Source organism: Pseudorca crassidens, chromosome 10 (assembly GCF_039906515.1).
Source record: "Pseudorca crassidens isolate mPseCra1 chromosome 10, mPseCra1.hap1, whole genome shotgun sequence".
In the NCBI taxonomy this organism is placed as follows: Eukaryota; Metazoa; Chordata; class Mammalia; order Artiodactyla; family Delphinidae; genus Pseudorca; species Pseudorca crassidens.
The window spans coordinates 73,876,695-73,900,711 of record NC_090305.1 but is presented as its reverse complement, the minus strand read 5'-3'; the positions used below and the strand labels follow the sequence as shown (position 1 = coordinate 73,900,711).

General features: G+C 44.8%; 1 protein-coding gene across 11 annotated transcripts in view; it reads left to right on the top strand.

Moving 5' to 3' along the window:
* WNT5A (Wnt family member 5A) overlaps window positions 1–6,200 on the top strand; it is a 42,857-nt gene extending 36,657 nt beyond the window's left edge. For all 11 annotated transcript variants that reach the window (XM_067754800.1, XM_067754801.1, XM_067754802.1 and 8 more), the window contains one exon: window positions 1,344–6,200. In XM_067754800.1, the coding sequence (XP_067610901.1) occupies window positions 1,344–1,802 (459 nt within the window). In that variant the 3' untranslated portion in view covers window positions 1,803–6,200. The remainder of the gene's footprint in view (window positions 1–1,343) is intronic.
* The last annotated feature ends 17,817 nt before the right edge of the window (window positions 6,201–24,017 follow it).

Here is a 24,017-nt window from a genome sequence, read left to right as displayed (position 1 = left end):
TTCTGGGCGAAGCAGCCTTCTAACTCACTCTGGCCCTCCAGGTTCCTGACAGGCGCTGTGCAGCGTACCAGCGGCACGCCGGCTCTGGAGGGTCACTGGCACAGGAACTGTGGGCAGTCGGCACTATAAATAGGCAGCCGCCACCTCCCAGACTGCTGGGCACACAGCACCGTGAGGCCAGACCCATAGGTGCTGCTACTGCGAGGCCAGGGTGACTGGGCAAGGGCCCAGGACCAGCGTCCAGACGGTCACCCTGCAGACCAAGTTTACTGATTGCATCCTGCCTGCTAAGTACTTTCATGCATCTCCTGATCGTATCCTTGCAACCGTGCTGTGAGGTTGCAACCATCACAGTGCCCTTCCCAAATTGAAAACGGAGGCTCAGAATGGTGAAGCCTGTTGCCTAAATTCAGGGACAGATTAGGACAGAACCCAGGTCCGCCTGGGCCCAAGATGGATGCTTTTCGCCTAGGCAGGGGCAGATAGGGAGTAGGGAGTGTGCGAGAAGCAGGAGTGAGGGTACCTGAGATCCACGCCCGGTTCTCCCACATTCTAGCTGTGCGACCTGTGCGGGCCACTTACCCTCTGTCTGTGTCACTGCCATCATCTAATCCAGGCCACGTTACAACCTCGCTGGGGGCATTAAGTGAGATGAAGAGTGTAAAGGCTCTTACGATAGTGCCTGCCACACAGCAGTAGTGATAGTAAGAGTGAGGAAAGATTTGAACCCTGATCCTACCTGGGCTGGACACCTGCCCAGCCCTGCCACTTACCAGCTGGGTGCCCAGGGCCAAGTCATGAGCATGAGCTTGGAGCCCACCTGCCTGGGTTCAAATCCTGCCCCCCGCCCCCGCTCCTTCCCAGTGGTTGGGTCAGTAACTCACCTTGCTGGGTCTCGCTTCCCTTCTCTGTGAGATGCAGATGATAGAGCTCTTCCCTCATGGGCTGGTGGTGAGGATGAATCCAGGTGACGCAGGTGAGGAACTGATAGCAGCTCTGGGCTGAGTGTTCAAGATGTATGAGTTGCTGCCAGTGTTCTTCCCTGCAAAAAAAAAAAAAGAGACAAATGGAACCAATTTTTTTCCCCGCTCCCATTCAAACACTGTGGTTGTTTATTATGATGATGTGTAATAATGAGGGGCTAAGAGGCTATTTATTTTGCAGACTTTTTAAAGAAGGCAACACAAGGCTCCTGGTCATGGAGGACGAGGGGGAAGTAGCCCAGGCCCAGGTTGAGCTGGTGACCAGGGCTCCACCCAGCCGGGGAGCTCGGTCACCCGACCCCCGCCCGAGTCTGGGCTCCCGGGTGAGTTCGCCCGCTGACTGTCCCCTTCTCCCCACAGACGGTGTACAACCTGGCGGACGTGGCCTGCAAGTGCCACGGGGTGTCAGGCTCGTGCAGCCTCAAGACGTGCTGGCTGCAGTTGGCCGACTTCCGCAAGGTGGGCGACGCCCTGAAGGAGAAGTACGACAGCGCAGCGGCCATGCGGCTCAACAGCCGGGGCAAGCTGGTGCAGGTCAACAGCCGCTTCAACTCGCCCACCACGCAGGACCTGGTCTACATCGACCCCAGCCCCGACTACTGCGTGCGCAACGAGAGCACCGGCTCGCTGGGCACACAGGGCCGCCTGTGCAACAAGACGTCCGAGGGCATGGACGGCTGCGAGCTCATGTGCTGCGGCCGTGGCTACGACCAGTTTAAGACGGTGCAGACCGAGCGCTGCCACTGCAAGTTCCACTGGTGCTGCTACGTCAAGTGCAAGAAGTGCACAGAGATCGTGGACCAGTTCGTGTGCAAGTAGTGGGCACCCCGCCGCCCGCCTGTCACCCAGCCCCACTCCCAGGACCCACTTATTTATAGAAAGTACAGTGATTCTGTTGTTGTTGTTGTCTTTAATACTGTTTATTTTTTGTCCCCAAGAATTGCAACCGGAACCATTTTTTTTTTCTGTTCCCATCTGAGAACTCTGTGGTTTATTACTAATATTATAATTATTATTTGGCAAAAAGGGGGGGTGGGAACCAAGAAAATATTTATTTTGTGGATCATTGAAAAGTAAGACAAGACTTCTTTTGCTGGTATATAGGATGAGGGGGGAATAACGCACACCTTAAGTTAGATGTGTGCACATCTGGAAGGTCAAGGAAACACTGTTTTCTTTGTCTCAACTATGGGGTCATATGGGACAGGTAGCGTCCAGCTGCAGGAGGGTGGTACAGATCTATGCGTGACTTAGCTCCTGTGACTAAAAGGAATTCGGTGCTCTGGTGAAAGTTGAAAGGTCTTGAGAAAAAAACAAAACAATGAGACCCACACACCCCCCCGCCCCTTTCCCAGAGGCTGCCAGCCTGAAACATTTCCAAAATGGTATTTAAAGTCTAAGAGCAAAAATCTCATATCCCTTAAAGAAAAAAGGTTTATCACGTGTCGCAATGTTCTCAAACATTCCATCTACAGATGGTCCATTCTAGTAGCTACTGAAACTTGGGGAGCAGGGAGGGAAGCCCCAGAAATTAAAAAAAAAGAGAAAACTTAAAAACTCCTTATATTAAGTCAGTGATTTGACGCTGTTGTGGGAATTAGGTTATCCACTTGGAAAAGGATCCCCGAGCGATTCTGGGTACTAGACTTTTTGTTTGGAGAAGGGCAAGGGAGGTTGACTTGACTGTAAAGGAAAATATACTGTAATTTTCTTAGGGATACTTGGTTAATAAACGATAACAATGAAACTAATAAATGAATTCCATTCACAGATCCTCAGCCCGAGCTACAAGGTAATTGCCTGCAGTTCAGCACTGCACCAGAGCAGAAAACCTATTTGAGGGGGAAACGTGACATCCGCCCTCCCTGCTTGACCCCGCGCCCTGTCCGATTCCTCCATGCCTTGCTGCGCTGTGACGCCGGCCACGTTTCCAAACGGCAGCTCCACTGCGTCCCCTCTGATAGTAGGACAGGAAATGAAACAGAGGAGCTCCGCTTGGGAGACAGTTCGCTACTTAGGGATTTTGGTTTTCCCCTATAACTTTTACTTTGAGGAGCAGTAGTTTTCTATGTTTTAATGACATTACTTGGCGAATGGACTTCACAGAGGTGTGGCAGCGTTTCCCTGTTATGATCCTGTGTTTAGACTCTCCACTCACGCTTTCCTATTACCCTGCAGGTGTACCCCAGAACTGTTCCTAGAGGACTTGAACAGTTGCATTTATAAGGGGGGAAATGTGGTTTAATGGTGCCTGATATCTCAGTCTCTTGTACATAACATACATATATATATATATACACACACATATATATATATATAAATATAGATATAATTATATCTCAGTGCGGCCAGTGATTTAGATTTACCGTTTACTCGGGTCTAGAGCCTTGTCGTCCTCCATTGCAATCCAATTGGGATTTTTGCAGACGGTTTCTGAGTTGAGCTGGGGCTGTGGCCTCCATGCCATCACGCCCTGAGCATCACGGAGCAGCCTTGTTTCTGAGGAATCCGGAAGGTCTCATACTCATGTGCATTGTTGGTTTGAAGATTTCTTTTATCTTCCCCGCCCCATCCTCCTTTTCTGTACCCTTTCTGGAGAGGGCATTACTTATTCATCACAGACGTGGGAATGAAGAGATAATTCAACACTCAGAAGCACTGTCGGCATTTCCCTTTCCTTCATGCGTTTTGCAGAGTGGAAACTGGTGCCCATTAGACCTGATAGTACCTATTTGAGTCCCTGAGGAAAATCCAGCTCACAACATATATGGCTAGTTTAAAAAGTTTTTTAAACCAGGACACCTCTTTGCAAAGAGTACCGTCAAATGTGTTCTTATCTCAGACTTCTGTTGCTTTAAAAGTTGGGAAAGATACACATCTCCTGCAGCCCTCGTGGGAACGGGTGGCCCTCAGATCACCTCAGCCACCTGCGGCTCTTGTTGCACAAGGATGTTCACTCCCCTGCAGTTGCAGTGAATTGCAAGCAAAAGATCTTGAAAGTAAGAAGCACTAATTAGCTTAAAATGTCACTTTTTTGGTTTTTATTATACAAAAACCATGAAGTAAGTTCTTTTTATTTGCTAAACCAGATTTTGTTCCTTTTTAGTGATTCCTGTTTATGAAGAGAGTTGAGTTTAACAATCCTAGTTTTTAAAGGAAACTATTTAATGTAAAATATTCTACTTGTCATTCAGATATTATGTATATCTTCTATGGCCTTTATTCTATACTTTTCATGTACATATTTCTGTCTCGTGCGATTTGTATATTTCACTGGTTCAGAAAACAAACAAACATCGAAAGGCTTATGCCAAATGGAAGATAGAATATAAAATAAAACGTTACTTGGATATTGGTAAGTGGTTTCAATTGTCCTTCAGATACTTCATGTGGAGAGTTTTTGAGAAAACATGAGGGATAGTTTAGGGGTGACTACATGTCAGAATAACAGAAGAGTGGAGAATTTTACCAAAACCAAACTATTTGGGAGCTTCAAAAGATTTCTATATGTAACGGAACAAAAGGGGAATTCTCTTTTCCTATATATGTTCCTCAAAAAAAGAAATCAAGCAGATGGCTTAAAGCTGGTTATAGGATTGCTCACATTCTTCGAGCATTAGGCATGTAACTTAATTGTTTTAGAGCTTGTTGGTGTTGTAACATCTCAGAGCTAAGAACTGAAAAGGCACATGCTTTTATCCATGACCAGAAGTTTAGTCCAAAAAAAAGTGTATTTGTGTTCACCACTGCAGCTAGCGCGCTGCTCTAGTTCGAAGTTACTGTGTGGATGGAGTGTCTCCTTGCCCCTTGGAAAGCAGGTTTATGAAAAGCAAGCCTCAGTCTGCAGAGAATGAAGGAAACTGAAGGTTCGTTGTGTTAAGTGCAATTAATACAAGCCCTGTGCTTCTTGAAAACGCGCAGCGAAGCCTGGCCCGCGACGCACAGATTGATACGTTAGCCCTTTGCTTTTTTTCTTTCCGGATAACCTTGTAACATATTGAAACCTTTTAAGGATGCCAAGAATGCATTATTCCACAAAAAAACAGTAGACCAACATATAGAGTGTTTAAAATAGCATTTCTGGGCAAATTCAAACGCTTGTGGTTCTAGGACTCACATCTGTTTCAGTTTTTCCTCAGTTGTATATTGACCAGTGTTCTTTATTGCAAAAACATATACGCGATTTAGGAGCGTCAGCATATTTTTTTTCCTTCTCATCCTGGAGTGCATTCAAGAGCTTCCCAATACAGGAAAATTAACAAAAAATTTATATACAGGCAGCGACAAACAGAGCTATGTTCAAAATAGTAATTATGGACTTAAGTACCAGGAAGACTGTTTTAAGCTTTAGTCCAGTGTATCTGTTCAGTTTTTCAAGCTGCTGACCTCCCGAGACCGGCACTGTGTTTCAGTAGCCCATGCAAACCCTTTGCTTGTACGATTTGCCAATACAATTTTCAATTTGTTTTTGCAAGACCTTGTTCAAGCCACCAGAAGTATCAAAGATGACACTGTAGCAGGATAAGTACTCCAAATAAGAGAGTCACTGGCTGACTCACAGAGATCGTTAGCAGAAACAGTCCCCAAAGACTGAGTGACCCGTAATTTAAATAGAGACAACTAGAAAAGGTACTGATAACTTGAAGGGTATATATGATGCAAATACGCCCCAAGACATAGGTCTAAGATACTGCATTATCACTGTAAAGTGTACTTCTAAAATATTTATTTTTTTAAGAAAGTATTTGTTAGTCTCCCCTCCCTGTGGAATGGTGAAAGCCAGATGCCATACTTTGAAAGTAAGATGATGAAACGCATTCTTAATACAGGAAACATTCAGCAACGTAGGAATTAAAACTTAGTAAAGGAATCTTCTAATTTACCTGTTCGCACAGACCTTACATTTAACTCTGATGACTGGATAATATTTTATGTTAGTAAAACATCATCTTGTTAGCCAACTTTTAAAACTGGATGTGGAATGATTAAAGGTCGGTACGATTTTTTTTTTAAAACCAAAAATGTATCAATTTTAATCTAGAAGATTTAATTAACATTCTGTCTCAGTATTTCAAAAGCAAAAAAGGAATAAGGAAAATTGCATGCAAAAGACCAATTTTACAAGCAGTGTACCATTTGCTGGGCTAGAAATAGATAAAGATTATTTATTTTTGTTCATATCTTGTACTACTTTTCTATTAAAGTCATTTTATAAAATCAGTGCGGTCACGTGTATGTTTGGCAGAGATGGTGTCCGTGGCAGTTGAAATTTGATGTGGGCCTAGAGTGTGATTATGGCTTAGCGAATCCAGGAAAAAATGCCCATTTCAGGCATGTAGATGATACTATGGTCAAATCTCAAGGATCTGTTGTGTATTTTAATGCTTATCTTTTTTTGCCTGTAGCTGTTTTTCTCCCCATTTCTTATTTGTTCTGCCGCTAATATATGAGAGTTGTGTTGGGAGATTATTATTCAGCGCAGGCGTTTAGCACAGCGACATGGGATTGTGAAGAAATACCAGGCCAAGAGGAGAAAGAGTGATTTGAGGAGAGAAAAAAAAATGTCCTAGGTAAACAGCCTGAATCACCTGGAATATTCTCTGCTGGTTCCCTTTTGGAAATTGCCACGGTTGCCAGCCAGGTGTTTAGATCAGGTTTCTCTACCTCAGCACTTTTGGCTTCTCAGGCTGGATAATTCTTTATTGTGGGGGGCTGTCCTGTGCAATGTTTAGCAGCATCACTAGCCTCTACCCACTAGATGCCAGTAGCTCCCCCATTTGTGACAAGCAGAAGTGTCTCTAGACACTGCACAGTGTACCCCAGGGTGCAGAATCAACCCCAGGTGAGACGCACAGCTCTAGATGGAGGAACTGAGGTTCTGAGCACTTGGGGCACGCAGGCTGACCACGGTGGTGGACTGGTGCTTGCCTGGGGTGACGAATGAACCTGCGAGGTCCCTTGCAAGCTTTCCCATGTAGAGTGTGGAGTTGCAGCATCCTTCACAGGGCAGCCTGGCTCAGTGATGAAGAATACAGGCTCGGGAGCCAGACCGCCTGTGTTCAAATACTGGTATTGCCCTTAGCTCTGTCACCTTGGGAAAGCTGTATAACCTCTGTGAGCACCCAGTTAAAGTGGGAGAGAGTATTACACTGTAGGTTCTTGTAAACATGAGTTACCATGTTTGGACTGTTTAGCGCAGGTTCGAGTACATAGGAAGAGCTCACTATAGGCTAGCTAAGAAGGATGAAGTAAGTCTGAAGACTAAACCCAGGAAGGTGGGCCAGTGTTCTTTAAAATACCCCCCAGCGGCTAGCTCAGTGCTAGGAAGGCCCCCTTAGTGTTTGGGGGAGGTTACAAACCGTGGCCCTCTGTGTATATAACATTTCCAGATGTGTTTTGTTTCACTGGCAAGCGTTAAAAAGATACTCAAATTAATTGGCAGCACTTAAAAAGATGAGTATTTTCACATTCAAATTGGGATTTCTTGCTTCAGAACAGGAAGAACTGGCCACCTGAGTACATGGTGTCACAGGTCCCCTGTAGCGACACTCAGCTGGATCCCAGCAGCCACTGCGCCTTCCAGACAAGGCCGGCTGTGTCCAGTTAGCCAGCCATTTATGCCACCTAACTGACCCCTGCAGACTCACGCACTTGCCATGGTTGTCACAAGTGTCTTCCCTCTAACTCAGAGTTTCTCAACCTCACCCTGACTGACATTTTGGGCCAAATAATTGTGAGGGGCTCTTGTGTGCATCAGACCCTCAGAGGGGCTTACCACATGCCTCTTGCCTCAGAGACCCTGACCAGGGCCGCTCACACCAGTAGTGACCCCTTGATGCCGATGCCCCCAACACCGTACTAGACTCAGCGCCTCGAGACTCACAGGCTTCCTCTCCTTCACTCTCCCTGACAAGCTTATCAGACACGGACGTGAGCATCATGCCCATTTTACAGATGAGGATGCCGAGGCTGGGAGAATTAAGTCACTCCCTTTATCAGTTGTCCATTGCTGAATAACACACCACACTCACACCAAAAATCAGTGGCTGAAAACGATCACCACTGTATTTGCTTGGGATCCTGTGGGTAAACGATACGGGCTGGGTTAACTGTGAGGGACCAGCGGACGGATGAGGGGCTGGCTGATCCCACACGGCCTCTCTCTCGCACACTTCAATAGCTGGTTCTGGCTGCTGGCGGGGCCTTTCTCTCCATGTGGTCTCTTATCTTTAAGGATAAGGGGTGCCCTGGGCTCTTTCACACTGTGATACCACATCCCACGAAGGTGAGACTGGAAGCCTCAAAGGCCTCTTGAGGCCTGAAATCCAGTTACACTGGAGTTGGCCCTCCACATCCACAGATACAGAACGCTGACATCGGGAATTGAGCGTCCTCGCATTTTGGTATCTGAGGGGGGGTCCTGGAACCAATTCCCATGGACGTGGAGGGATGACTATATATCACTTCCACTGCATTCACTGGCCAAAGCAAGCCCATGGACAGCCCAGATTCAAAGAGATAGAGAAATAGGCACCACCTCTCAATGAGAGGAGTGGCAAAGTCCCATTGCAAAGGAGATCACATTGCAAAGGAGATCTGTACAGACTGGGAGAAGTTGCTGCAGCATCTTCAGATGGTCCCTCCCGTGGGCCAAGATTCCACAGTGTTTGAGTGGCTCTACCTCACCTCTCTCCTCTGACAGCAGCTGCAATAGGATTCCCTTCTCTCACCCCCAGAAACCCACCTTAAGCATGGGGCAGAGGGTAGGACAAAGAATTTGGAGTCAAGAAAACCTGGTTCCAAGCTTTGCTCTTATTAGCTGTGTGTCCTTCAGCCAGTTACTTAACCCCTCTGAGCTTCATTCAGTATTCTCACGTGGCACATGAGGATATGATAACGTTATAGGGTGTTGGTGAGGACTGCTAATCATGGAAGTGAAGAGCATGGCACCGAGTAGGACCTCAAGCAGTGGCAGGGATGATGGTGGTGGTGGCAGCAGTCACCCGCTGGCATGGGGAGAAAACAGCCACATTCCCATCACCAGCTTTTGATGACTCATGAGCCTCCCTGATTCAGCAACTTGCAGGGCGCTCGCTCCCTTCAAGGCACTGGGAGGGGACTCCTGAAGGTTCCTGGTCAGGCTCAGGCTGGGGAAGCAGAGGGTGGGGAATCAGAGGATGGGCTCAGCCTCAGCTCAGACATGCCAAGTCCTCCCCCATCCCTGGGAAACCCCGAGGAATGTTTTCCCATGTCTCAGGAGAGACCTGTGACACGAGCAGGGTGGGGACCCACCTCTTCTTTACAGAGCAAGATTTTGAGGCTGAGAAGAGCAGCCCTGAACCCTAGGCACACCCTGCACCGTACCCCACTTCGCTTCCTGCGGGTATCAAGCTGTGCCCCCGTGCGTAAGCCAGTGAGCTTCCTTTGGGCCTCAGGTTCCTGTCTGTCAAGTGGAAATAATAAGACCTGTGCAACTGCTCCCATTTACTGCACACATGTCCTGGGTGGTTTTTGTTTTTTTTTAATGTATTTTTCATTATTTTGTTTGATCTCATGGCATCCAACAAAAAGAAGGGTTACTCTTTTCATTTTCCAGAAGAAACAGAAGCCCCAGAAGACTAAGTGTCTTTTCCGAAACTACAGAGCTGGTAAGAAGCAAAGCCAGGTCCCTCTGATTATAGAGCCCTCATTTTATCCACAAGATGACACTACCTCAGGGTTACTGGAAAGAGAAAAATGGAAGGCTAGAAACACTAGAAACCTAACATTTCATTCCTGACCCAGAGTCACTTGTCCTAGTTTTCGAGCTGAGACCACCTTGGAGTCCCTGGTGAAAGTTCACACACTCTTGCAAGGTTTCCCTCTGCACATGAACCAGGCCTGAGAGACCTAGACTCTGGCTTTATGACCAGCCCAACAGCACTTTCACCATCTGGATAGTGGCCCAACTCTGGCCACCACTTTGCTGTGTGACTTTGGGCAAATCCCTTCCCCTCGGTGGGCCTTATTTCCTGACATATGCACAATGGTTTGGATGGGGTCACATGACTGAGTTTGGTTTCCTGTTCAGCAGTATCGCGTCCCAGGAAATTGCTGGCATGTGGAGGTGGAGAACAGGCCTCAAACCCTAATACTTGGGAATAAAAGAATGCAAATGAAAACCGGCCTCCGCTGCTTCCGGATACATACAGGGAGAGCATCTCGTTTGTACGTCCTCCTCTACCACGTCCTGGCTCCATGCCCCACCCAGCATGAGGTGGCAACACAGGAAAACTGTGAGTGTCAGAATCAGAAACACCTGCACCATCTTGGGCAAATCTGACCTTTCTGAGCTCTCATTTCCTGGTCTGTGACAGGGGCAAACCCTATCCACGGTGCAGGGCTGCTGTGAGGATTACCTGGAAAAGGGTTCCTGCAGTGATAGGCACATGGTGACCACTCATTAACCAGAAGCTCTTATGTTATTATCCTAATCTGTAAGTCCGCCTGTCTGCCGGGACCCCTCCCACCCTGGAGAGAAGCCTGATCAACTATGTAGCAGCATATAATCCACGAGTTAACTCCAATGCACTCCTCGGCACGTTGTCCCCTGAGTGTGCTTCCTGGGAGAAGAGACTAAAAGCGGTCAATTCTTCGCAGCCCTCCCAGCCCCCGGCCGTCTTTCTGGAGGGATTTCTGGCATCCTCGAGGTGGATTTCCCTTCCTAGGGCCTCTTCAGACTTTCACGATTCCGGCTGTGCCTGAAGGCTGTCTGCTTTTATTCTCTCCCTCCACCTTCCCCAGACGCTGCTGGGCGCCAGGCCTTCTGCAAGGTGCGGAAAAGAGCGAGACCCTCTCATGCCTCGAGCCGCTCCAAGTTGACCTCGAGGTCGACAGCGAGGTGCAAGTCCAGGCTGAACCAGGAAGGAGACTGCACGGTGATTCCCAGGGAGCCTCCACGCGCCGGCAGGAAAACCACACTCGAGCACGTTCTCAGCGAGCAGTTTAAACCACTTGAATTCGGGTCTCACAAACCAAGAAACCAGTTCTAAGTGTTTTCACCTCTCCCACTGCTTCCTCCTAAATTTCATTAGGGCTGACAATTTGTATATCCACTTACAGTGTAATGTGATTTAAATGGCTGACCATAACTGTTAGTGATGGAGTTTTCCCGGGGCACAGGGCCCCTCCGCAGCTGGGCGGTAGTTTTAAAGGCCAGGATGCCTCTTGTTAGACGCAGTGTTCGTCCTAGGAGGCGGGAGGGACTGCCTCTTGGCCCCCTTCCCTCTTCACCCCACAATCACTTTTGTTCTTGGAGGCCGAGCTATCTTGGAGTTTTCGGCATGCAATAAAACACACTCGACCACAGGCCCCGTGTTGAGCCAGGACGGCTGGAGGAGAAGCCAAGCCCGTTGCCCTGACCGGCTACAGGGTTAGGAGGAATTGACAGTGTGTGTCCTGCTTTGTGGCTTTTCTTTTCGTTTTGGCTTTGTAACTAAAACAGAGCTGATGCCTCAGAGATGAGCTGTTCAGTTTTATTTTATCCCTTCTCAGGATTTCACACACATTGTGTATGTGTGTCTGTGCTTGTATATTTGTGTGTGCGGGGGGGGTGGGGGAGACCAGTTATCATATCATGGATTGAATTTGGGTTTGAATCCTTGCCCTGTCTCACTTGGGGACCTCAGGCATCTCCTTTTGCCCCTATGAGTATCGATTTCCTCACCTGGATCATGAAGCTGGTGTTCCTGCCTTGCATAATTAATCAGGTGAAGTATCTAGAACGGCACTGTCCAATACAGGAGCCATTAACCACATTTGGCGATTTAAATTTAATTAAAATAAAATAAAATATCCAGTTCCTCAGTTGCACTGGCTACATCTCACATGCTTAACAACCACACATCCAAAGTGACGGCGTAGTTACAGCACTTTCCAGCACTGAGGAAAGTTCTACTGGAAGCACTGGCCTGGAGCTGTGCCTGTACCCCCTAGATGCTCAAGCTGTACCTGCAGGAAGCATTGTGGCCTCCACCACCTTTAAACCACACCAACACCCACGGTCAACAGGGTGCTGACTTAAATCAGAAAAACACCTTACAGAGATCAGCTTCCCCCAGAATCGAGAATTTGAAACTCACAAATCAGCTGTCTTGTTCTGAGGACCCTGTTTCTCGTATGCATCATGTCCAAATGCGGGAAAATACTCCACAGAGAGGCAGATGCAACACAAGATCAGCAAAGACTGCAAAGTGCAAAATGGAGGCTGTAACACGGCAGGTGCCCAGAGTGCCAATGGTTCTGGACCGTATTAAGTTAAGGTTCTTTTGACCACAATCCCAGAATCCAACTTCAGCTGGAGGAAACAACAGCTCCTTGGAAGATGTTGCCATGTCTCCTGGAAGCCAAGGAAGTCTTGAGCCATAGGGGTGGCTCCGGGGACCTCAGATCAGAAATGCGTGAATTTGCCCTCTGCTGTGCTCTCCAAATTTGACAGAGCTCCCGAATCGGCTAGGATATTCATAAAATACAGATGCTAGGGCCCTCCCTTGGACGTGCAGATTCATCACGCTTGGAGGGAGTCCTGGGAATCTGTTTTTTCTAGGCTCCTTGGATGAGACTAAAACCTATGTTCCAGATCTGCACTCCCAGCTCTCCTGTGTTTCTAGAAACCCTGCTGCCAGGTTGAATGCCATAATCCAGAGCGAGGATCTGATTCGCCCATTCATCTGCCATTGTTCAATCAGCACAGCTGGGGGTGGGGAGGAAGGGCAGCAGAGTTTCTGGGCTCAAGTCCGATTCCTGGGGTCTAAATTCCTGGAACTACCATATAACCCAGCAGTCCCACTTCTGGGTCTTTGTCCAAAAGAATTGGAATCAGGATCTCAGAGAGACATGTGCACTCCCGTATTCAGTGCAGCATTCTTCACAATAGCCAAGATCTGAAAATAGCCTAAATGTCTATCGACAGATGAATGGATAAAGAAAATGTGGTATATACGTACAAGGAAATATTATTCAGCTTCGATTAAAAAAAGGAAATCCATGGGCTTCCCTGGTGGCGCAGTGGTTGAGAGTCCGCCTGCCGATGCAGGGGACACAGGTTCGTGCCCCGGTCTGGGAGGATCCCACATGCCGCGGAGCGGCTGGACCCGTGAGCCATGGCCGCTGAGCCTGCGCGTCCGGAGCCTGTGCTCCTCAACGGGAGAGGCCACAGCAGTGAGAGGCCCGCGTAATGCAAAAAAAAAAAGAAAAAAAGGAAATCCTGCCATACACAACAACGTAGATGAAACTGGAGGACAGACGTTATGCTAAGTGAAATAAACCAGTCACAGAAGGACAAGATACCGCATGATTCCACTTACAGGACGCATCCACAATCGTCCAACTCCTAGAAACAGAGACTAGAATGGTGGTTGCCGGGGGATGATGGGGGGAGGGCGAAATAGGGAGCTGCTGTTCAAACGGGTATAAAGTTTCAGTCACGCAAGAAGAATAAATTCTAGAGACCTGCTGTACAGCATTGTGCCTGCGGTTAACAATACTGTATTGTACACTTAAAAATTTGTTAACAGGTAGATCTCATGTTAAGTTCTCTTACCACAATTTAAAGAAAAAAAGGAGGGAGTTTTGATGAGGTGTTCAGAGAGCACAGACACAGCTCCTACGGGGCCAATGCCATTTCAGGGCTTTATTTTGTGACGTCTAGGGGTAGTGAGGCATTTTGTCATGCAGTCACAGGTAACCAATTCAAAGAGCTCTATTTTCTTTTGGTGGGAAACAATTTGAAAGCCATTTCTCTTACTATTAAATGTGCTGTTGATTTTGCAACTTTTCAGTGAAAAACTTAGTCCTGAGAACACGTGATTTGAAGGGGTGCTTCACACACCTGACTTGGTGATATCCAAGGGTCTTCATCTCCTTTTTGCCCTCAGACTAAATGCTCTATTTCATAATGGAAATGAATGGGTAAAACTATTCCTGTGTGTGTGTGTTTGTGTGTATGGGAAAAATGTCTGAATAGCAGTGCACCAAAGTGTTCACAGCGGTGAAGTCAGTTTTTAGTTTTATTAATCTTTATATTCTAATATTTCTATGATGAAAATGATTTTTTTGCAATCATTAAAGGTCATTTTTAAATATAAAAATGGACACATGAAATAATGGTTGACATGCGTGTGACTACCCCTGTGAACAGTGTGGAAAACGATCTCTGAGGGCTAACTTCACGCTTGAAGCTAAGCAAAGTTTTGGCTTCCAAGGGTGGAGAACGGCTCAGGAGTCGTAATCGGCGTCACACCGCTCCCTCCGCAGGAGGCGATGGGAGAAGGACCCGCTAGGCTAGGTCCTGAGAGTCAGGCTAAGGACTCTGAAGGGGTTTTTCCTTTGTACCTGGGACAGTGCTCAGTGCTGATAATTATGCAAAAGTACAGGAGGAAAAAATGAAGAAAGAATTTAAGTCAGACTCACATGGTGAAGCTTGGAGAGGAGGGAGAATCAGAGGATGTTTACTTGACGCAGAGCATTTGGGTTCTTTTAGGTTTCTGACCTGGGGCTGGAAGAGCACGGGACCAAGGACGTGTGGGTGAGCAGTTGTCGCTTTCAGTGGAGGTGACTGAGGAATTGTGCCAAACGGCAGCAGAAGTCAGTCCACTCGGCCGGCAGTCAAGGGAAGTGAAGCCATGGTGAGCTCAGGGAGGTCCTTCCGTTTGAGGCTGGTGGTAAAGGCGGACGGCATCCCCCCTGGGCTGATGCGTCCTCAGCCGAGGGGTGAGCTTCCCCCTTGGTTTCAACAGAGCTGCTCCCTTTCCATGGACATGTTTTCACAATGACTTGAAGATGCAAATGAGTTGACGGCATCTTCTTCACTTGCTATGTTGCTGGCAAATAAAAACTTTTATTATTATATACTATCCCTATTAATACCAGATGTTTTGCACCTCAAATTCTATTGGGTTTGGTATCAGTACGGCTACCATCGTCTCCTTTTGGTTGGTACTTGTCTCTTTTAATCCTTTTGTTCAACTGCTCTGTATCTTTAGGTTTTGAGTGTCTCTTTTAAACATCTGGAGTTGGATTTTCTTTACTCTGACGATCTTCACTCTTTGCCTTTTAACTGAAAAGTTAGTTCATTATTTTGATTGTATATATTTTGAGCTTTCCGTTTGTCCTACTTTTTCTTTCTTTTGTTTATCTTCCTTTCTTGCTCTTTGGGGTGATTTGTATTTCCTTTTTCTCATTCCATTTTCTTTTTGTTTCGGAAGCTATATTTCCTATTTTTTTAAATATGGATACCCTCTATGCTTAAATATTTATATTGAATAAAGTCGAATATTAATCAGTACCTTGATCATCTTCTCAAGCAATGTGAGGTTCCTAGATCATTTCAATTCCAGTTTTTCTTCTCCTAATGTATATGCTCTTATTTGACCAGTGTCCTGGTTACTTAATGCCCTAAAGTAGATACTGCAGTTATTATTTTAAACAGTCAATGTTCATTTAGATTTTCCAACATATATGCCAAGATCTTGTCTCTTAGACCACCTGTGATCTGTATTGACTTTCCTTAGCACCAGAAGTGCAGCCTTTAGAAGTTCTTTTAGTGAGTTGATGGGAATTGTCTTAGTTTTTTTTTATTGAAAATATTTTTATTTAACCATCAATCTTAAATGGACGTTTTCCTGGGTATGAAATGACAATTATTCATCCATCCCTTTGACTCACAAAATATTATGATAACAAAGCTGTGTGCTACACACTCAGGAATCAGGTACGAGCCAGTGCAAACTCTGTCTCTATTCTTACGGGACTAACCAGATAGTTGGAAAAGCAGACAATCAAACCATTACACAAATAAATATGAAATTGCAATTGATAACTGATATGAAGGGCTCATGGTGCTCTGAGAGTTTATACTAGGGAGCTTGACCCAATCGGGGGGACCAGGGAAAGTTTCCCTCAAAGAAAGAGAAATTGAGCTGGGAATTACACTGAAGCTTGGTGAATAAGTAGGAGGTACCTTGGGCAAAGGCAGGGCTGGGAAGAGTGGTGTCAGGGAAGAGTAATCCAGGCACAAGAAACAGCAAATGCAAAGGCCCTGTGGTGGACTGGCACCTTTGAGAAGCTGAAAAATGGCCAGTGAGACTGGATGACTAAGAATGGTGGGGACAGTGGCCAACTGGGCTGGGAAGTTCAGCTGGAGATCATGAAGAGCTTGCGAACTGTGTTGAAGATGCTGGGCTGTCTACTAAAATGATATCTTTCTATTTATAATTCATAGTAGAGAAGTAGAAGGAAGGAAAGAAGAAAGGCAGCCAGCCAGACATGCCTGATTCCCAAGGATAAGATAAGACCCAGTCTAAAGCACAAGGCACTTGCTATCAAAGTCTTCCTGCTAACAGTTTGTAGCTAGACATATATCTAAACTCCCTGTCTGGTTTTTTTTTGCGGTACGTGAGCCTCTCACTGTTGTGGCCTCTCCCGTTGCAGAGCACAGGCTCCGGACGCACAGGCTCAGCGGCCATGGCTCACGGGCCCAGCCGCTCCGCGGCATGTGGGATCTTCCCAGACCGGGGCACGAACCCGTGTCCCCTGCATCGGCAGGCGGACTCTCAACCACCATGCCACCAGGGAAGCCCTGGGGTATTCTTGAGAGAGATATAGCTTGCTAAAGCTCATTTCATCAAAAGGAGAAGGTAGATATAGCTTGCTAAAGCTCATTTTATGAAAAGGAGAAAGGTAGATAATCAACAAATTCTTCTTGACTAATTTTTCAAAATAGTTGGTAAAAAGCATAAGTCAGTGTCAGCAATCTCCCCATTCTCTACACAGGTCCCTGCTCCGTCCCTTCCCAAATATACAGTGGAAAAAGACAGTCTCTTCAGCCAGTGTTGTTGGGAAAACTGGACAGCCCCATGAAATCAATGAAATTAGAACACTCCTTCACACCATACACAAAAATAAACTCAAAATGGCTTAAAGACTTAAATATAAGACATGACACCATGAAATTCTTAGAAGAGAACATAGGCAAAACATTCTCTGCCATAAATCACAGCACTGTTTTCTTAGGTCAGTCTCCCAAGGCAATAAGAAAAAAAAGCAAAAATAAACAAATGGAGCCCAATCAAACTTACAAGCTTTGGCACAGCAAAGGAAACCATAAACAAAAGAAAGACAACCTGTGGATGGACTGGGAGAAAATATTTGCAAATGATGCAACTGACAAGGGCTTAATTGCCAAAATATACAAACAGCTCATGCAGCTCAATAACAAAAAAAACAAACAACCCAATCAAGAATGGGCAGAAGACCTACATAGACATTTCTCCAAAGAAGATATACTGATGGCCAATAAGCACATGAAAAGATGCTCAATATCACTAATTACGAAAGAAATGCAAATCACAACTACAATGAGGTATCAGCTCACACTGCTCAGAATGGCCATCATCAAAAAGCCTATAAATAACAAATGCTGAGGTGGGGCCAGGGTCTGGGCTGACCCCATAGCCTCCTTGGCAGGTGCAGGTGTGTGACGACAGCTGGTCCTGGTGTCTGACTTCAGTAGGTCTGCACTGGAGGCTTTGTGAGCACAGTGCCTCAGGGACATCTGGGCTGACTGCCTGCATTCCCATGAGGCGGGGCCAAGGGCAGCGCCAGCAACAGTGTACTTTGTGAGTGTTCACGAAGGGTGACAGGTGATACTGCAGAGTGCACTGCCTGGTGGACAGCTCCTGCCAAGGAATACTCGGTGGCTCCTCTCCCAGCAGAAGCACTGCAGTCCCACCTACCTCACACTACAGATCAGAAGGAGATCCGGGGACCTCTACTCCAACAACTGGGGAGCAAACCCTGCCCCAGACAGTGTTGTGACAACCACAGAGCAAAGAAGACACCCCACTCAACATCTAGTGCAGCTTGGGTCACAACAGCAATCACACCACCTATCAAGGTGATAATGGCCAGAACACACTGAGGGAAGATGTGGTAGCTGTCCAGACTCAAGAAAGCCCTCACACCAAAAATATTAGACTCACGCAGCCTCCACATACAAATAGGCTTTCAGGACCACAGTAGATTACTGTTTCTCCTAACTTAATAGAGTCAGAGAAATGAAACAGAGGAACCACTCCCAACTAAAAGAACAAGAGAATTCCCCTGAAAGAAGGAACAATGAAACAGACCTCTCCAGTCTGCCAGATCCCTGGTTCAAAGGAGGTAATAAAAATACTGAAGGAATTAAGAAAGGTTATTGATAGAAATACAGATCACTGTAACAAGGAACTAGAAACTATAAAGAGGAGCCAATTAAAATTAGAAAATTCATTTTCTGAGATGAAAGCCAAGCTACAGGCAATAAATAGCAAAGTAAATAATGCAGAAGAATAAATAAGTGATCTGGAGGATAGAACAATGGAGATCACTCAGTGAAAACAGCAGACAGAAAGACAAATGAAAAAAAAATGAAAGCAATATATGAGACCTATGGGATAATACAAAACGAGCCAATCTATACATAATAGGGATCTGAGAAGGAGAAGAAAGGGAAAAAGGGATTGAAAGTGTATTTGAAGAAAGTATGGCTTTCTTTAAGGGATGAGAGACAAGATGGTGAAGTAGAAGAACTGTGAGCTCACCTGTTCTCATAAGCACACCAAAATCACAACTAATAGCTGAACAACCATCAATAAAAAAGACTGGAACCTACTAAAAACAGTATTCTACATCCAAAGACATAAAGGAGGGGCATGCACATAATGTAATCAAATCCCATACCCCCTGGGTGGATGACCCACAAACTGGAGAATAATTATATCACAGAAGTTCTCCCACAGGAGTGAGAGTTCTGAGCTCCACATCAGGCTCCCCAGCCTGGCAGTCCAGCACTGGGAGGAGGAGCCCCCAGAGCATTTGGCTTTGAAAACCAACGAGGCTTGATTGTAGGAGCTCCACAGGACTGGGGAAAACAGAGACTCCACTCTTGGAGGGCACACACAAGGTCTCATGAGCACCAGGAACCAGAGCAAAAGCAGTGACTTCATAGGAGCCTGGGCCAGACTTACCTGCTATTCTTGGAGGGTCCCCTGGGGAGTCGGGGAAGGGGGGAGACTGTGCTCACCCTGGGGACATAGACACTGGTGGCAGAGATATCAGGGACTATTCACCTGAGTAAATTTTCACTGGAGATTGATATCTTACTTAGGTCATTAGCACCGAGACCTGGCCCCCACTGACTGTAGGCCCCAGTGCTGGGACGCCTAAGCCCAACAAAATACAGGGTAGGAACACAGCCACACCCATCAATAGACAGGCTGCTTAAAGACTTGCTGAGCCCAGAGCCGCCTCTAGACATGCCCCTTGACACGGCCCTGCCCAACAGAAGGCCAAGACCCAGCTCCACCCACCAGTGGGCAGGCATGAGCCCCTCCCAGCAAGAAGCCTGCACAAGCCTCTAGACCAGCCTCACCCACCAGGGTGCAGACACCAGAGGCAAAAATCTACAGTCCTTCAGCCTGTGAAACTGAGTCCACAAACCCCAGCCAGAACCTACCGTGGGGCTCATCACTGGCCCTTGGATGGCGAGAGGGGAATGTACTGCTGGGATACATAGGACATCCCCTACAGAGGGCCACTTCTCCAAGATCAAGAAACATACCACATACATGAAAATACAACTGGACGTTTACACAAAATGAGATGGCAGAGAAATATGTTCCAGAGGAAGGATTAAGATAAAACCCCAGAAGAACAACTAAGTGAGATGGCGATAAGCAATCTATCTGGGAAAGGCAATCTACACAAGAAAGAGTTCAGAGGAATGATCATAAAGACAATCCAAGAACTCTGGAAAAGAATGGATGCACAAAGCGAGAAGTTACAAGAAGTTTTTAACAAAGAGTTAGAAAATATCAAGAACAACCAATCAGAGTTGAAGAATACAATAAATTAAATGAAAAATACACTAGAAGGAATCAATAGCAGAACAAATGAGGTATAAGAATGGATCAGTGATCTGGAAGACATAGTAGTGGAAATCACTGCCGTGGAACAGAATAAAGAAAAAAGAATGAAGGGGTAGTGAGCTTCCACTGTCACCTGTCCAGTCACTGTGAGTGGTTTCGAGCCATCACTGCCCATCCAGACTCCAAGAGAGGTTGTGAGCCACCTCTGCTCCCATCACATGCTCCAGGGGTGCACCTGAGCTGCCGCTGCTGCTGAGAACCCCAGGATTGGGTATCAGCCACCTTATCTGCACACCCCCACTCAAGGGGATAATGACCAGCACATGCTGGGGAAAGAGGCTATAGGCATCTATACTAAAAACAACCATCACACCAAATATCAATATACTAAACCCAGCCAACCTACACAGTGACACCCTCCCACATGTAAAGAGCCCTAAAAAACCACAGTACGTAATTGTTTCTCCTAAACTCAGAGAGCAAGGGAAATGTAAGTAAAATAAAGACGCAGAGGAACCCACTCCCAGGTAAAAGACCAAGAGAATTCCCCTGAAAGAACAAACAAGGAAACAAATCTCTTTAGTTTAATAGATGCCCATTTCAAAAATGAGATAATGAAAGACCAAAAAAAAAAAAAGTGAAAGCAAGATAAAAGACCTATGGGGTAATAAAATGTGGGTCAATCTATGCATAATGGGGATTCCAGAAGGGGAAGAAAGAGAAAAGGGGATCAAAAATGTATCTGAAGAAATCACGGCTGAAAACTTCCCAAACCTAAAGAAGGAAACAGATATCCAGTTTCAGGAAGCACTGAGGGTCCCAAACAAGATAAACCCAGACAGACCTACACCAAGATATATTATAATAAAAAAGGCAAAAGTTAAAGAGAGGATTCTAAAGGCAGCAAGTGAAAAAACAAAGAGCTAATTACAAGGGAACCCCTATAAGGCTATCAGCTGATTTCTCTACAGAAAACTTACAAGCCAGGAGGGAGTGGCAAGATATATTCAAAGTCCTGAAAGAGAAAAACCTGCAACCTAGGATACTCTACCCAGCAAGATTATCATTTAGAATAGGAGAAAAAATTTCTCAGACAAGCAAAAACTAAAGGAATACTACTACACCTATCCTAAAGGAAGTATTGAAAGGTCTTCTCTAAATAGAAAAGTATTAAGAATCTATAGGAAAGAGAAAATCACAATTGGAAAGACAATCACTTAAATAAACCAGTACATGGATTTTTTAAGAAAGTAAAAAATTTCTGTGAATGTGATGATAACCACCATGAACAGAAAAAGGATGAACAGGAAGATGTAAAAGAGGACATCAAAATCATAAAATGTGGTGGGGGAGAGAAAGGAAACAGATTTTTTTATCTCGAATGTGTTAGAGCCTGTATAACTATCAGTCTAAGGCAAGTAGATATAGGAAGGGGGTAACATACTTGAAAAACAGGGTAACCACAAATCAAAAATATACAACAGATTCACAAAAAACAAAAAGAAGAGAACATAAGTATAATACAAAAGAAAATCATCAAACCACACACACACACAAAGGAAAGAAAAGAAAAAGGAACAAAGAAGAAATATAAAATCAATGGGAAAACAAAGTTTAAAATGGCAATAAACTCATATATATCAATAATTACCTTAAATGTCAATGGACTAAATGCTCCAATCAAAAGACACAGTGTGGCAGATTGGATTTAAAAAACAAACAAACAAAAAAACAAGTGCCTATGATATGCTACCTACAAAAGACCCACTTTAGGGCAAAGGACACACATAGACTGTAAGTGAGGGGATGGAAAAAGATATTTCAGGCAAACAGAAATGACAAGTAAGCAGGGGTCACAGTACCCATATCAGACGAAATAGACTTTAAAACAAAGGCGATAAAGAAGGACACTCTATAATGATAAAAGGATCAATACAAGAAGAGAATTTTACACTTTTCAACAAATACGCACCTAATATATGAGCACCCAAATACATAAAACAAATACTAACAGACATAAAAGGAGAAATTGACAGAAATACAATAATAGTAGGAAATTTTATCACCCCACTCACATCAATGAACAGATCTTCTAAAGAGAAAATCAATAAAGCAACAGAGATCCTAAATGATACTATAGAACAGTTAGACTTAATTGATATTTTCAGGACATTATATCCCAAAAACCCCAGAATACACATTCTTTCCAAGTGCACATGGAACAGTCTCTAGGATTGACCACATACTAGGGCACAAAACAAGCAACAAATTTTAGAGCATAGAAATTATCTCAAGCCTCTTTTCTGACCACAATGGCATGAAACTAGAAATTAACCACAGAAAAAGAAATGAGGAAAAAAAAGATTACATGGAGATTAAACAACAACAACCAATGGGTCAATGTGGAAAAGAAGAGGAAAATAAAGATATCTTCAGACAAATGACAATGAAAACACAACCATACAAAATCTATGGGAGGCACCAAAATCAGTTGTTAGAGAGAAATTCATAGCAATACAGGCCTTACTCAAAAAACAAGGAAAATCTCAAATAAACAACGAAACCTACCACTTAAAAGAATTAGCAAAAGAAGAACAAACAAAACCTAAAGTCAGCAGAAGGAAGGAAATAAAGATCAGAGAGGAAATAAATAAAATAGAGATTAAAAGCACAATAGAGGGGCTTCCCTGGTGGTGCAGTGGTTGAGAGTCCGCCTGCCGATGCAGGGGACACGGGTTCGTGCCCCGGTCTGGAAAGATCCCACATGCCGCAGAGCGGCTGGGCCCGTGAGCCTTGGCCACTAAGCCTGTGCGTCCGGAGTCTGTGCTCCACAATGGGAGAGGCCACAACAGTGAGAGGCACGCATACAGCAAAAAAAAAAAAAAAAAAAAAAAAAGATAAAAAGAAAAACACAACAGAAAAAGTCAATAAAACCAAGAGCTTGTTATATGAAAGGATAAACAAGATTGCCAAACATCTGGTCAGGCTCATCAAAAAGAAAAGAGAGAACCCACATAGACAAAATAAGAAATGAAATTAGCTGATATCACAGAAATACAAAAAACATAAGGGAATACTATGAACAATTATATGCCAACAAATTCGACAACTTAGAAAAAATGGACAAGTTTCTAGAAACATACAGCCCACCAAAACTGAATCAAGAAAAAATAGATAATTTGAACAGACTGATCACTAGAAGTGAAATAGAATTTGTAATTAAAAAACTCCCTGCAAACAAAAGTCCTGGACCAGATGGCTTCACAGGTTAATTCTACCAAACACACAAAGAACTTATACCAATCCATCTTAAACTCTTCCAAAATATTGAAGAGGAAGGAACGCTCCCAAAGACATTCTATGAAGCCACCATCACCCTGATACCAAAACCAGACAAAGACACCATGAAAAAAGAAAATTAAAGGCCAATATCTTTGATGAATATAGATATAAAAATTCTCAACAAAATATTAGCAAACTGAATCCAACAATGCATAGAAAAGATCATACACCATGACCAAGTGGGATTCATCCAAAGTTCACAGTGATGGTTTAGCATACACAAATCAATCAATGTGATACACCACATAAACAACAGACAAGACAAAAACCACATGTTTATCTCAATAGACGCAGAAAAAGCATTTGACAAAATTCAACATCTATTCATGATAAAAGATCTTACCAAAGTGGGTATAGAGGGAACATATCACAATATAATAAAAGCTATTTATGACAAACCCACACCTGAATAATACCAAATGGTGAAAAGCTAAAAGACTCCCTGCTAAAATCTGGAAGAAGACAAGGATGCCCACTGTCACCTCTTCTAATCAACATAGTATTGGAAGTCCTAGCCACAGCAATCAGATGAGAAAAAGAAATAAAGTGTATCTAAATAGGAAAAGAAGAGGTAAAACTGTCATTATATGCAGATGGTATGATACTATATATAGAAAACCCTAAAGACTCCATACAAAAACTACTAGAACTGATAAACAAATTCAGCAAGGTAGCAGGATACAAGATTCACATACAGAAATCGGTTGCATTTTTTGCACTGATAGTGAAATATCAGAAAAGGAATGTA